Consider the following 13,972-nt stretch of genomic DNA (forward strand, 5'->3'; position numbering starts at 1 on the left):
GCTCTTCTACAGGTTTTTGTATATTGCCATTCCTAATGTCTGATGACAATGGCCCCTGTGTGTCTTGCCCCACGTGCAGAGTGTCAGAGGCCCAGCTTTACATTCCTTTACATTGCCCACGTCCCTCTATCCCTTGTCCACCCCCTCCCTCTCCACCTGCCCTCACCACCCCCACCCCAATCCCAGCCCTCTCAGGAACATGCCTTGTCCCTGCAGCTGCTGTGGAGGAGGCACAAGAGGCCCTTGTGCTGGAGGGACATTTGGCCCAGACTAGCTGCCATACGGGACCAGAGCACAGTGATGGGCTGTGTCCAGCTTTAACAAATGACCTTTAATTTAGTGTGTAAATTTTGGGTGAGGACTTTTAGGCACCAGGGGCCTGGTTCTCAGAGGGGTTGGGCATCTGCAGCTCCACTGACTCTACCTGCAGCTCTGGAGGCTACATGGTTCGGGAGCACCTGCCCTGCAGCTCTCTAGTTGGGAAGAGAGAAATCCAGGTGCCTCAGATTAGGCCGTTTTGGGGAAATTGGAACTAAATGTTGTAACCTTCAGTAAGTCATGAATTCATGTGAAACATCCTAATGCCTGGGATCTGCTCATCTGCTCCATTTGTCTGCTTTCCACTAGTTATTAAGTTAAGTATTGAGAATTGGTACAAGGGTCATTTCTTATAAACCTCTACCCAGACACCCAAAATGTACTGCCCAGGAACCGTTTCATAATTCATAGATTCGAGGACTGGAAGGGACCTCAAGAGGTCATCGAGTCCAGTCCCCTGCCCTCATGGCAGGACCAAATACTGTCTAGACCATCCCTGATAGACATTTATCTAACCTACTCTTAAATATCTCCAGAGATGGAAATCCCACAACCTCCCTAGGCAATTTATTCCAGTGTTTAACCACCCTGACAGTTAGGAACTTTTTCCTAATGTCCAACCTAAACCTCTCTTGCTGCAGTTTAAGCCCATTGCTTCTTGTTCTGTCCTTAGAGACTAAGATGAACAAGATTTCTCCCTCCTCGTTATGATGCCTTTTTAGATATCTGAAAACTGCTATCATGTCCCCTCTCAGTCTTCTCTTTTCCAAACTAAACAAACCCAATTCTTTCAGCCTTCCTTCATAGGTCATGTTCTCAAGACCTTTAATCATTCTTGTTGCTCCTCTCTGGACCCTCTCCAATTTCTCCACATCTTTCTTGAAATGTGATGCCCAGAACTGGACACAGTACTCCAGTTGAGGCTTAACCAGCACAGAGTAGAATGGAAGAATGACTTCTCGTGTCTTGCTCACAACGCACCTGTTAATGCATCCGAGAATCACGTTTGCTTTTTTTGCAACAGCATCACACTGTTGACTCATATTTAGCTTGTGGTCCACTATAACCCCTAGATCCCTTTCTGTTGTACTCCTTCCTAGACAGTCTCTTCCCATTCTATATGTGTGAAACTGATTGTTCCTTCCTAAGTGGAGCACTTTGCATTTGTCTTTGTTAAACTTCATCCTGTTTACCTCAGACCATTTCTCCAATTTGTCCAGATCATTTTGAATTATAACTCTATCCTTCAAAGCAGTTGCAATCCCTCCCAGTTAGCAAAGTCCAAACCCCCCTATGCAGAGAACAGGGTCAAAGTGACCTATACATAATCAGTGGCAATAAACCAATCAAACAAGAGACCAAAAACATGAAAATAGCTTGTACAGCAAAAGCCCTGCCAATTAAAAAGTTCATGCATGTTTATTGTATGAGTTATATAAGATACTTAATATTTGTAACAGTCGAAGATGATGGAAAAAACTAAAATATATGATTTGGATCTGTAAAGAGGAATCTGAACTTCACAGGGAATTTTCTGTGACCCACCTATGCCCCAGAAGAAGGTAACTGGCCAGTACTTCTATAAGGTATGTCTGTAATTTCTTACTTTAATAGTAATTGCAATGGCAAGGCATGCTTGTGGTACAAATAAAGGTTTGGATTAATCAGCTGGAGTGTCTTGGACCCCAAGTATGTGGCATTCTCACCCAACAATTAAATAGATCCATCATCTAATTATCAACCAATTGGCCAGACCCATTCTATTCCCACAGTCTCAGCGGCTCATCCCAATTTCCCCTCCTAGATCCCTTCTCAGTACCTTTGAACTTCCTGAGAGTCTCCACTAGAGCAACAGTTTTCTGGGAGAAATCACTGAGTCTTAATTCTAACTTAGGAGAAATCTCCTCTGGCTGCTGGAACGTCCCCTTCACAGACCTAGAGAGAAATAATTCCACATGGTTATATTTCATTTATTGACTCATTATAAATTCTTGCTAGTGACTCGCTGTTCTAACGGGTCTGGAATTAGAATTCCTCTTCTTCTTCCTGAAAGCAAGGCCGTGGCAGTGAACCCTTCCTGCCCCCCACAAAGGTCCTATTATTATTCTTCAGCTCTGGTCTGGAGAGTCTAGCTCCGGGGACAAAAGGGGAATTGCGTCTCTACGGCCAATTCACACCATGGCCTCCATGCTCTGAGGGACAGGAAGTGTAGAAATCTGTCTTCTAGGAACTCCCCCTTTCCAGCTCATTCCACACAAGTCTTCAAACAGCCCTCAGGTGGGGAAGACTCTTGACCGCTGCTGCCCTGGGCTGAATGGTGACCAGTGCCCCATCAGTGACAGGCCCATATTCCATCCTCACTATCCTTGGGCGGCCAGTCCCCCAGGGATGTGACATCTCTAGGAAATACTTGAGGTCAGTCCTTCCCACTGAATGGAGAATTCCAGAGTCTTCTATAAAAGGATGAGAACCACTGGATGAAGTTGATCAGAGAGATTTGTATCCAAAATATGACTTTCCCCACACATTTGGCTGTAGAGCCCTGGGGAGAGGCAGTGGTAACATCACCACCAAGCCCTTTTCCAGCATTGCAAAGGGGGAGGGGGAGTAAGAGAGAGCCACGTACCTGCTGAAGGTGCTTCTGATGTCCTAGAGGAGAGAAATATAGAGCGTTTCAGTCCCACCTGACACACTTGGAATTCCAAAAGAAGGGGTGTAGGAACTCTGGGGAAAAGAGGCCCCAGGGCCATGTATTTGCTGAGCTAATGAGGCTTTTCTGCTTTTTACATCACAGTGTCTGTAACTTTTCAAAAATAGCAGTCATTCACATCTCTGCAATACACATTGAGTTACATGGTGGTCTCTGACTGCTGGACTCCTGTGCCCATGTTTTAGGAGCAGTCTTGTCCATGTGTTGGGGTCTGGAGTATTTCTAACTCAGTCTCACCTGCAACAATTCAGTCACTGGCTTCTCACATTTCTGCTCCATCTCACTGATCACGTTATTGAGACGGGAAATTTCCTCAGATAGTTTACTGACATTTTCATTCTGTATCTTCACAATCTCCTTGTCCAGCTTCTCCAGCTGGACCAGCAGGAGTTGCTCTTTTTCATCCAGGAACTGCCGCAGTTGCTGAAATTCAGACACAATCTTCTCCCTCTTGGTTTGTATATTTCTCTGTGAAGGAAAATAGGAAAAGGGCTGGTCAGGGACATGGATGGAGCCTGGAGTCCTTTCATAGAGCGCTGAGTGTGTAGGAGGGAGAATTTTTTTCCAAATTCTAAATCATCTGACTCTGAACAATATCCTGTAGTTACTAGAGAGAGAATTATCTCACATCTTTCCATTTGGCCCCAGAATCTCGTAATGGGACGTTCCCATGTCTGACATGGTCTGGATAGTGCGTTATCGATGGCCTTGGAGATGAGATCCAAAGCAGCGGGAGGTGAAAATAAGAAAATACTAAGGTCTGTAAAACAACACATCTGGACAACACCCTCAGGCATAAAAGGTGAATGACAGGAATGGAGAGATTGTCAGAGCACAATGGGACTGCAAGCCAGAAATGAGCAGAGGGAGATTGTTCGGTCAAGAAACTAAGACTTCAAAGCCAGACACAAATGTCTCTATTTAAGCTGAAACTCACAATAGTAAACAAAGATTGCACAAGAGGATTCCTCAAGATATAACTGAACATCCCCCAAACTCTGAGCTAACAGACAATGAAAACTGTGAAACTGATGCCTGAATGTGTAACAGTGAGGGTTTATTTTAGTGCAATGGATTTTCTAATTCAAAAATCTGTTATTTAATTCACGTACATTGTTTCCTATGAAGAAAGTTTAATTAAGCTAACAGGAGTTAATATACAATAGATAATAATAACAGTTACAGTAGTTCATGGCAGTGGGTTTCAACCTGTGATCGGTACAGATAATAGATTTCCAGAGTCGTCTCTGTACCCAAATTCAAAATTATCAAATGCAAAAAGGTTGAAACCCACTGGTTTATGGTGTAGGCCTAAGTAGTAATTCCTGCTAAAACAACTAATTTTGATTTACTTGTGATTATTCCCCACTTAATGGATTTCTGCTTTATCAGCCCTAACTCATTGAGATAAAACATAATCGGGCCTGTAGATTGCCCTGCCTCTCGTTATTGCTCTGATTCAGAATGCACCTTCATCCGGCTCGTTACAAATGCAGATTAATAATGACAGGCACCTACCAGATATTCCTGGCTTCTCTTCTCTTCTCTCACTTTAAATCCCAGGAGCTTTTCTCTCTCTTCCCTCAGCATCTTCAAATGGGCTTGAATCTTTTCCTGAAGAAACAGAAACTGAGTTGAGTGGTGTTATTGTTATTGTTAGGAGTCAGAGTGTTGGTGGGAGCTTTTCCAACACAAACACTCTACTGATGAATGGAGAACCCAGTAGCTTTACGATATCAGCAATACCAAGGAAGTGAAGTCATATTAATGGACGCTGGGAGTGTTTCATTTTCAGACTCCTTGAAATTGTTTGACCTTTTCCCCCCATTGATTTATACCAACATGACACTGGCGTCACATCCTTGGATTTTTCTTTCACAAAGAAAATGATACAAATCCCAGAAACCTCCTGGGATTCTCAGAGGAGACTGATCTCCTCTGAATTTCAGCCCTGAACCCTGGGCACTGGACTAGTTTGATAGAATTGACTTGGGCACTAGGGCAATCCACATTAGATGTTTTCATTGTTGTCAAGAGCAGTCGGGGTTTGCCCGAGTTCTGTCCTGGGCCCTTACAGAGGCAGGGCTGCCTGGGTACCTGTTCCCCAGCTCAGCTTCCAGAAGCAGCGAGTTCCAGAGATTTCAAAATGCTGCACTGTGGGAGAGCAGTGTGAGGATTAATGGAACCACTTCAGCTGGTTCGTCACCCTGACATGGTCACCACCGCCCAAGGGTTAGTTTTGCTACAATCCAGTCTAATCCTCATGGTATTTGGCATGGACCTGCGCTGTCTGGAGCCCTTTTGTGTGAGGACTCAAGGTGCTTGGAATCCACATGGTGTTTAGGACACTGATCTCCTCTAATGCAGGCCAGCAGCATCTGAGTTTAACCCCTCGTGGAGCAGCACAGGAGTTCAGAATCCCAGTGGGAAACAACATCTCCCGGCAGGGCCTGCCACCTTTATCGATGCATCTTTCCCTCTAATGGCCTTTTTTAATTACTGTTCAGTCAGGAGATGGCTATATCTGGTTACTCCCAGTTCTGGGTGATGCAGGTTTGGCAGAAAATGTTCCCACTCTCCAGAGTGACAGGTTCTCTGAAATACTCCTGAGAGATGGGACAGGTAGGTTCATGCTGGAATTTTTCCACAGGCTCCCTCTGTGGAGAGCTGGACTCAGCCCTGTGGGACAGGAGCTGCCACTCCTGTCCCCACAGGGCTGTCCCTCCACACCAAGCCCACAACCCATCTACAACTTCCCATGACTCACTGGTGGGTCACAAGCCACCATTTGGGAAATAGCACCCGAGGAGGTCTCAACTCCCTAACCCTGATTCTGAAGTTTCTGCTGAAGCTCACAGGAGGGAGGGAGACTAGGCCATGGACTCCCCCTCGTGCCTGCTACCACTCCCTCGCCTAAAACATTCCCCATAGAAAAGTACAGGCACCTAAGTCTGCACCACGGAAAATGGACGGCTTTGAAATCTGGATGACCTATCGCGATTGCCAGTGTATGCAAACACAACCTTCTTTAACTGTCCCCTGCTCCCAGCCCCGGTTCTTTCTTTATCTACCTGCTGCAGATTGTCTTCCTTAGACTGTGACTGTGGGCTCTTTGCCTGACTTGGGACTCGGGACATATGTGTACTTGGTAGTGTGGGTCCCTTTTGAGGGCACTTAACACTACTTTGACCCCTCCTCTCTCCATTGTGTAATAACAGAGCTAATTTTGACTCCATTTTGAGTCTTGTTACATGCTGCAGAGCTGAAATCACTGATACCAGGGTCTAAGCATTAGACCTACTTTGGGCTAGTGGTGCACCAGCACTGAGGCTCCCTTGCTACCAGCTAAACTCACTGAGTGCTGAAGTTACTAAGAGCTGAGATCACCGAGAGCTGTGTTAAGCGAGGGAGGCTGAAGACATGTTAGTGAATGGCTAGCAGGATGGCTAGCGGAGAGGCGCTGGAGAGCGGAGCGGACAGCAGGACGGCTAGTGGATTAGGTCCTGCTTTGAGCAGGGGGTTGGACTAGATGAGCCCCTGAGGTCTCTTCCAACCCTGACATTCTATGATTCTATCCAGGGCCGTAGCAACAAAGAACGTGGCCCCCTCCGAACATATGTCTGGGGCCTCTTGCAATGCAGAAACGATAAAAAACTAAACAACTAAATTAATAACATTTATCCGCCGACCGCCATTATGAACGCAAATACACGGTCCAACTAAAATTCAAAACTGATCGACAGACAACTGATGTAGCCAATAGCATTATGATTTATCATAATGACTTCACGGTTTTGTTAATAAAACCGACATGGTTTGTGAAATAGCGTCAATAAATGTCACTTACCTAGTTATACCTTACATTTTTTCCCCACTTTTAGGGGCCCCCTTCCTTGCGGGGCCCCCTCCGGTCGGAGGGTATGGAGGGCGCTCGCTACGCCTCTGATTCTATCTCTGTACAGTGCCTGGCACAACAGGGCCCTAATCTCTCACTGGGGCCCAGAGATGCCACTGCCATAGAAATCAGTACATTCTATTGATTACAAATTATTATTGTCATTATTAATGTCAAGATGGAAATCTTTATGGGCATATGGTTTCCACACTGAAATCTATGGCCAAAATCTCCAAATTGAAATCGGCAGGCCTAGCACTCTCTCCCTGTGGCCTCAGGAGTCGTCGAAGAGGAACAATGCCAGTCACAGGGTGTCTGGCCCTATAAAGAGAGAGGGGTCTCAGCCCCACCAGTGATAAACCAGTTCTCCTCTCCAGGTGAGGACAATGAAGGAGCAGTGATCAGAGGAGAGGGAGGTGTCGTGTAATCCAACCAGGCCTGGAGTAGGTAAAACAGAGGCCTATGGAAGGCCATAGGGAGAAGGCCTTGGATTTTCTTCAGGGTGATAAGGCTGAACTCTAGACTAGAAGACCTGGGAGTCACTGCTGGGAGAGCAGGGATGCTACTGGCCACAGAAAAGCCTGTGTGGATTCTGTCTTTCTCGAGTGCATCGTGTTCCCCCTCCTCCCGGTGCTTGCCACCACGAATCAGCTGTTTCACGGCAAGAAGCACTGGGAAGGAGGGGAGGGAAGTGGAGCTGCGACACGCTCAGGAGAGGAGGTGGAGGCGGAGTGGAGGTGAGCTTAGGTGGGTGCAGAGGACTCACCAATTTTTGCCCATGGGTGCTCCAGTCCTGGAACACCCACGGAGTCGGCGCCTATGGTTGCAGGATGGGGGCTTCATTCCTGTGCCCCCCCCAAAGTTTCATGAGGGTGGAACTCCCTTCCTGTCTGTGTGAGGAGCTCTGCAGGAAAAGGTTGAAGAGGATGAGGGCCAACAGGACAACCCCAGCTACATCCTACTGCTCCCTCAGCCCCAAGAAGAAGGGGAGCACGGACATGGTGTTTATAGCTTTGGGAGGTGGTGGAAGTGGGGCAGGGCAGACAGGGAAGGGTGGGGTCCTTCAGTGCTCAGGACTCTGTGTATGGGGAGCAGGAGGATGGAGTGCGGGTTCATCACTCCCCCTCACTCCAACGTGTCAGCCTTAGGATGTTTATGGAGGGCCACACTTCCCCTGCATGAGCCTTGGGAGGATTCTCAGTTGCTGGGAAACCTACTTAGGTCTGAAATCCTTCGTTCCTCTCCAGTGGAGCTCACTGAGTGGCTGTCTGGGCCTAACAGAAACTCTAATGCTGGGGGAAGGTGAGTTCCCCAAGGCTCTGGTTATAAAAATAACAATAGGTTATTTTCCTACCTTGAATTCTTCGGCAGCTTCCTCTGCAGGAATGACGATGTGATCTCTGTGCTCCTTGGATCTGTCACACACCAGGCAGATGGGGATTTCGTCCTCTTTGCAGAACAGTTTTAGAGGCTCCTTGTGTTTCTCACACAGTCCCTCTGTTTCTGGTTCCCTCCCTGAGGACAACCTGAGTTCTCTGACTGCTTCCACAACATTCCTGAGCTGCCTATTCAGCCGGAGGTTCCTTTGGGGAAAAGTCGCTCTGCACTGAGGGCAGGAGACATCGGTAGCCAATCCCTCCCAGAACTGGGTGATGCAGGCTTGGCAGAAATTGTGATCACAGTCTAGAGACACCGGATCTTTAAAATACTCCAGACAGATGGGACAGGTCAGTTCATCCTGGAGAGTTTTTGCTGTATTCGCAGCAGCCATGGCGTCTAGTGCAGGAAAGAGACAAGATAGGAGTTTAGTTTCACTTTCTTGTTCTCAGAAATGGGCTGATTAAACTTTGTACCATTAGGCGTTTCCTCTATGGGTGTGGTCTCATGTGATTTCTTCTCTGTGGACTGTAAAGAGCCTTTGAATGAAGTTTGATGAGTCTAAATTGTCACCAGCTGCTCCAAAACATGTGCCAGGCAGGGCCGGCGCTTCCATTGAGGCGAACTAGGCAATCGCTTAGGGTGCCAGGATTATCGGGGGGTGGCATTTTGCCCGGGGGGGGGCAGCAGGCGGATCCGGTGGAGCTGGCGCAGTCGTGCCTGCGGATGGTCCGCTGGTCCCACGCGGCTCCGGTGGACCTCCCGCAGGCACGGCTGCGGCAGCTCCACCGGAGCCGCGGACCAACGGACCCTCTGCAGAAATGGCTGCGGGAGCTGCGCGCAGGGCGGCGAAATGGCCGTGCACCTAGGGTGCGAAAAACTCTAGCGCCGGTCCTGGTGCCAGGCCCCAAACTTTGGACTAGTCACTTGGCTCAAAAAGGGGTAATAAGCGACTGAGGGTTTCCACTGCCTGACATGAGGATATGGTGGAGCAGCCTGGGAAGGAGGGTGAGAATTACAGCTGCTGACTCCTACTGCCCATTCCCTACCTGGCCTTCAGGCTCCTTAAGACCCATGTCTCTCTGGTGCTTGTGTAACCCACTGGGATGTGTATGGAGCTGGTACAGTTACAAAGGGTTGACTATTTAGCATAAGCTGGGGCAGCCTGTGCTTTTAGCTCTAGGGGTCCCTGGTTCAGTGCTGGGTGCGCTGGCCAAGAGAGCAGCCATCACCCTAGTTCTTAGCCTGGTGGCTCCTGGTTCTGTTTCCCTGCACAGTCTCCCCAGCTCTCTGGGACTCCTAGCTCTCTGCAGATGGCAGCGGGTGTGAGGGGCGCTGGCGCTGAGGCTCCTGCGCTGTACAGGGGATGGGCTAACCAGAGATCTCCTGTCTCCAAGGCTCTCAGGCCACTTGTCCAGTCTGGCTGCAGGAGGGGATCTGGAGACAGACAGAGTGGTCCTGGGAGAGTCTGGGGATCAGCCACCTGGGACCAGAAATGGAAATCCAGCTGTGGTGAGAAAGGAGAGTTTGCCAGGGATAAAGAACAGGAGTACTTGTGGCACCTTAGAGACTAACAAATTTATTTCAGCATGAGCTTTCATGAGCTATAGCTCACTTCTTCGGATGCACAGAATGGAACACACAGACAGGAGCTATTTATACATACAGAGAACATGAAAAGGTGGAAGTATGCATACCAACAGGAAGAGTCTAATCAATTGAGATGAGCTATCGTCAGCAGGAGAAAAAAACTTTGGAAGTAATAATTAAGATGACCCATAGAAGGTGTGAGGATGTGGCTGGTCACAGGGGCTGTCATATAGTTGGATACAATTTTGAAGACTCTTTAATGCAGTGGACTTGGGAATTCCTACCTTCTTGCAGCTGGATGGTGTGAGCTGAAATTAATTTCTTACAGGGGAAGGCTGGCACTGCTCCTTGTTTTGCTGGAGAAGGCATGACTGGAGATCTGTAGCCATCAGTCACACACCTTCATTCTGCTGCTGTTTTGTGTGGCTGGGCACTGCAGCCAGGACTCTATTGTGGCAGAGTGGATCGGAGATCAGAACAGGGGCAGTGCAACTTCTAGGTGAACTGGGCAGTGGCCTAGGGCAGTAAGTGGTTGGGGGCGCCCAGGGCAGTCCTTAAGCATAGGCAGCTGTGTAGGACACCTGAAAATGTATGGCCCCGCTGGGTCTTAGTGTCCACCCAACTGGTTTTCCTATCCCTGTTCTGACCCTTCCTGCAGGCTCTGCTTCTTCCTGGGAAGGGGATCTAGTAGTTAGAAGACAAAAAGTCTCCAGCCTGCCAGACCTATTAGCACAACACTGAAACTGTTAAAGAGCCATTGAAGGGATAATGAAGCCAATTAACAGGCATTTGCCAACCCCCTGGTATATAGTATAGGTTTCTGAATGTACTGACAAAAACAGTTGTGCATGACTGTAATATTTACTCAGAACATGTCAGTCTACAGGACCTTAGTTTAAAATTTGCTTTAAAAATATTTCATTAGTGAGTTGGTGAAGATTATAAAATCACATCTCTAAAAACTCCTTGCATAGATTTCTAGATGCACAATCATCTTAAGCCTTCAATGCTTGGATCTTCAGACATATGATTTTTAAAATAAATTCTTCAGAAGACCACCCACAGTAAAAATACGCATTTTAATTATTATAGTAAAAAACTTTCTTCCAAAGGCTTTCTGTTCTTTCTGTCCATCTATTTCTCCCTTCACCCCCTTTACCCCCCTCATCCCCTCACTGAAGGAAGCAACTGCCCTTTGCTTCCAGATAGCTGGACAAAGAGTTTCCCTTTCTTTACTTTTGACTATCTGATGAACTAGTTTTAAGCAAAATCAGTACCTTAGTAAGATATAAAATCCTTTGTTATGCCTAAAATCTTTGGAAACAAATTTTTTAAAGTTGGTGAAATTTCATAAACATGTGCATTGTTATGGAGATTACACACAGTAAATTAGTGTTCCCTTTTTCTAAAAGCAATGAACATAGTTATGAACACACTAAACCTCTGTGACTGATTAATTTAAAATAATGTCTGTTTCAGTGAGTTAAAATATGTAGTCCTCTGGAGTGCTTACTTTATGAAGGCTTAAGAGTATATTTAAAATATAAAATGAGCTTAGAAATACTGATTAAGAAAATGTAAAAGAGAGAAGAGCTGCATCATGTAGTCCATAATATTTAATGTTATATTCAGCAAACAGCTGACTCACCCTTACTATGAGTTTTTGCAAATAAATGTCAGACAAACTTCAGGGCAGATCAAAAAACCCGTGACTGACATTTTTTATTCCCAAGTTTAGTGCTTTTAATTAGGTACCTTCTGCACGTCCATTCTGCGGAGGGAGAGAGTATAGGGGTCTCTATGGGGAACTGTGACTTTCCGCCACCGTAAGGCGGGTTGGGCATCTCATTATCCTTTGCTGCCTTGAGCCTCCCTCATCCTGCCAGGCTGCAAGCTCGGGCTGCCATGGGGCATATGGGCACCAGTTTAATAATACTGCATAGGGCCCCATAAATCCTAAGGACAGCCCTGGGGGCACCAAAAAGTGGTGCCCTGGCTCGGCAGAGAGGAGCCACCTTCCGGAGGCACTGGAGAGCCAGAGCTTTGGCATGCGGGGACAGTGAGCCCCAGCCATGGAGGAGCCGGTGCGGCGCACAGGGCAGGAGCCCTGCAAAGGTGCGGGGCCCTGAGCCTGCTCCAGGAGGGGCAGCGGCTCCTCTCTGCTGAGCTGCTGCAGCAACCCAAGCCCGGCAAAGCCAGTGAGTGGACTCGGGATGGGGGCCGCCGGGGTGGGGAGGGCTCATGGGAAGGCTGTGCACCCTTCAGGGGGCAGGGAGGGGGGAACCTGGTCTGGGGAGCAGCCCCTGGGCATGGCTGGGCCCTGTGCAGGCTGGCCCCTGGGGTTTATAAAGGCTTGTTGGGATTTGCCCCTCAATGAACTGATGTTACGGGGGGTGGGGCGCAAGGTGGAATTTTCATCTAGGGCGCTCTCTCTTGTGTGGATTGCCTGTTGGGTAACAAGGCCTGATCTCCGCATGAAACTTTTCCCACAATCCAGCCACTTGTGGGGTCTGTCTCCCGCGTGGATTGCCTGATGTTGAACAAGGTTTGACCTGTGTATGAAACTTTTCCCTCAGTCCAAGCACTTGTAGGGCCTCTCTCCTTTGTGGATTGTCTGATGTTTAAGAAGGGCTGACCGGTTTCAGAATCTTTTCCCACAGTCCACACTCCAATAGGGTCTCTCTCCTGTGTGAACTGCCTGATGGTTAAGGTATGACCTCCGTATGAATTTTTTTCCACAGTCTAAGCACTTATGGGGTCTCTCTCCTGTGTGGCTTAGCTGAAGGTATCTATAATGTTTTTCTTCTGTTACTAAGGTCTGCATAGTTAGAGAAGATTTTCCCATGGGCCAAGCATTGAAGGAGTTTCTCTCCAATATGGATTGTCTGATGTGTAACAAGCTGTTGACTCAGAATGAATCCTTTCCCACACTGCAGGCAGTGGCAGGGTTTCTCTTTTTGTCTCCTCCTGCACATTTAATGGATTCATCACTTTCTTCCTTGGGTAGTTTCCCAGCAGCCTCTCTGACCTGTGCCAATTTCCCCACATTTCTCCTTGTTCCACACACTGGAAAAAATTCCCTGCAGCTCTGCCCATAAATGTCCCCTGTGGTTCCACTTCACCAGGAGCTTCCTGATGATGATTCCCCTCCTCCTTCTCACTGTCTCTCTCAGCACCTGCTGGGAGAGAGACAATCCAGACAGGAGTCATTGTGCTGGGGGGAATGATGAATAGCAGGGAGGGAAAACCCAATACAACATAATTTCAAAAGACTCGAGCAATAGGATTCTGCCTCCACATCCCACCCAAACACTCACAGGGAAGGAAAATTGGGAGGGAAACTCCTGCAGTTAACAGGACGGGTGGAAAGCTGTGAGCGATATCTGTTGACTACAGCCCTGCCCTTGGTGAGATGAGGAAGAACTGAGGGTGGTTCCTCACACCATAGTTGGGGATTCTCAACTTTTTCTTTTATTTCCCAGATGGTTTGTGTGTCAGTCCTCACCTGTGCGTGTGCCTCTTGGGATCTCTCTTTCCTCGCAGGCTTGGAGATCAGGCACCCACAACTCTTCCCCTTGTTCCAGCCAGGTGATCAGATCAGATTTGGGAATGAGACCTCTTGCTCATGGGATAAAACCAGACCAGATCAGGGTGCATGGATTATTGAGAGAGTGTCTGTCACAAAGGACATTATGTGAGTGGAACTTCTCCCTGTGCTCTTCTGGGTGATCATGGAACCCAAGAGGTCGGGAACATGATCACTGAGCCCCCTTGGGAGAAGCACATGTCTGGGGAGGTGCGGGGAATTGTTACGCCCTCACTAGGAGTTCCCAGGGTCCGTGTTCTTTGGGGGCCTTGCTGATACACACACAGCTCTGGAGTTCAACCCCTGCCTATTTCTAAAGCTGCAGAGCCCAGAAGGAAGATGTGCAGGGATTCTATTTACAACTGAAAAACAACACAGACAGGACAATGAATGAATTTTGTCCTCCTGAAAGCTGGAGGGATGGGGATGAGATAGCATGTCCGTTAGGTTGTGACACCGTATCCCACTGAAGGGGGTACAAAGAGGCAAGCTTTTC

General features: G+C 47.8%; 2 protein-coding genes across 4 annotated transcripts in view; both read right to left on the reverse strand.

Moving 5' to 3' along the window:
• LOC115640781 (zinc finger protein RFP-like) overlaps window positions 1-8,732 on the reverse strand; it is a 67,190-nt gene extending 58,458 nt beyond the window's left edge. The window contains 5 exon segments of the mRNA XM_030543772.1: window positions 2,138-2,253; window positions 2,945-2,967; window positions 3,266-3,496; window positions 4,547-4,642; window positions 8,278-8,732. Coding sequence (XP_030399632.1) covers window positions 2,138-2,253; window positions 2,945-2,967; window positions 3,266-3,496; window positions 4,547-4,642; window positions 8,278-8,694 — 883 coding nt within the window. The 5' untranslated portion in view covers window positions 8,695-8,732.
• Window positions 1-13,972, reverse strand: part of LOC115640747 (zinc finger protein 501-like) — a 745,273-nt gene that overhangs the window by 381,431 nt on the left and 349,870 nt on the right. The window lies entirely within an intron of this gene.

The sequence above is a fragment of the Gopherus evgoodei genome, unplaced genomic scaffold (genome assembly GCF_007399415.2).
Source record: "Gopherus evgoodei ecotype Sinaloan lineage unplaced genomic scaffold, rGopEvg1_v1.p scaffold_32_arrow_ctg1, whole genome shotgun sequence".
Taxonomy (NCBI): domain Eukaryota; kingdom Metazoa; phylum Chordata; order Testudines; family Testudinidae; genus Gopherus; species Gopherus evgoodei.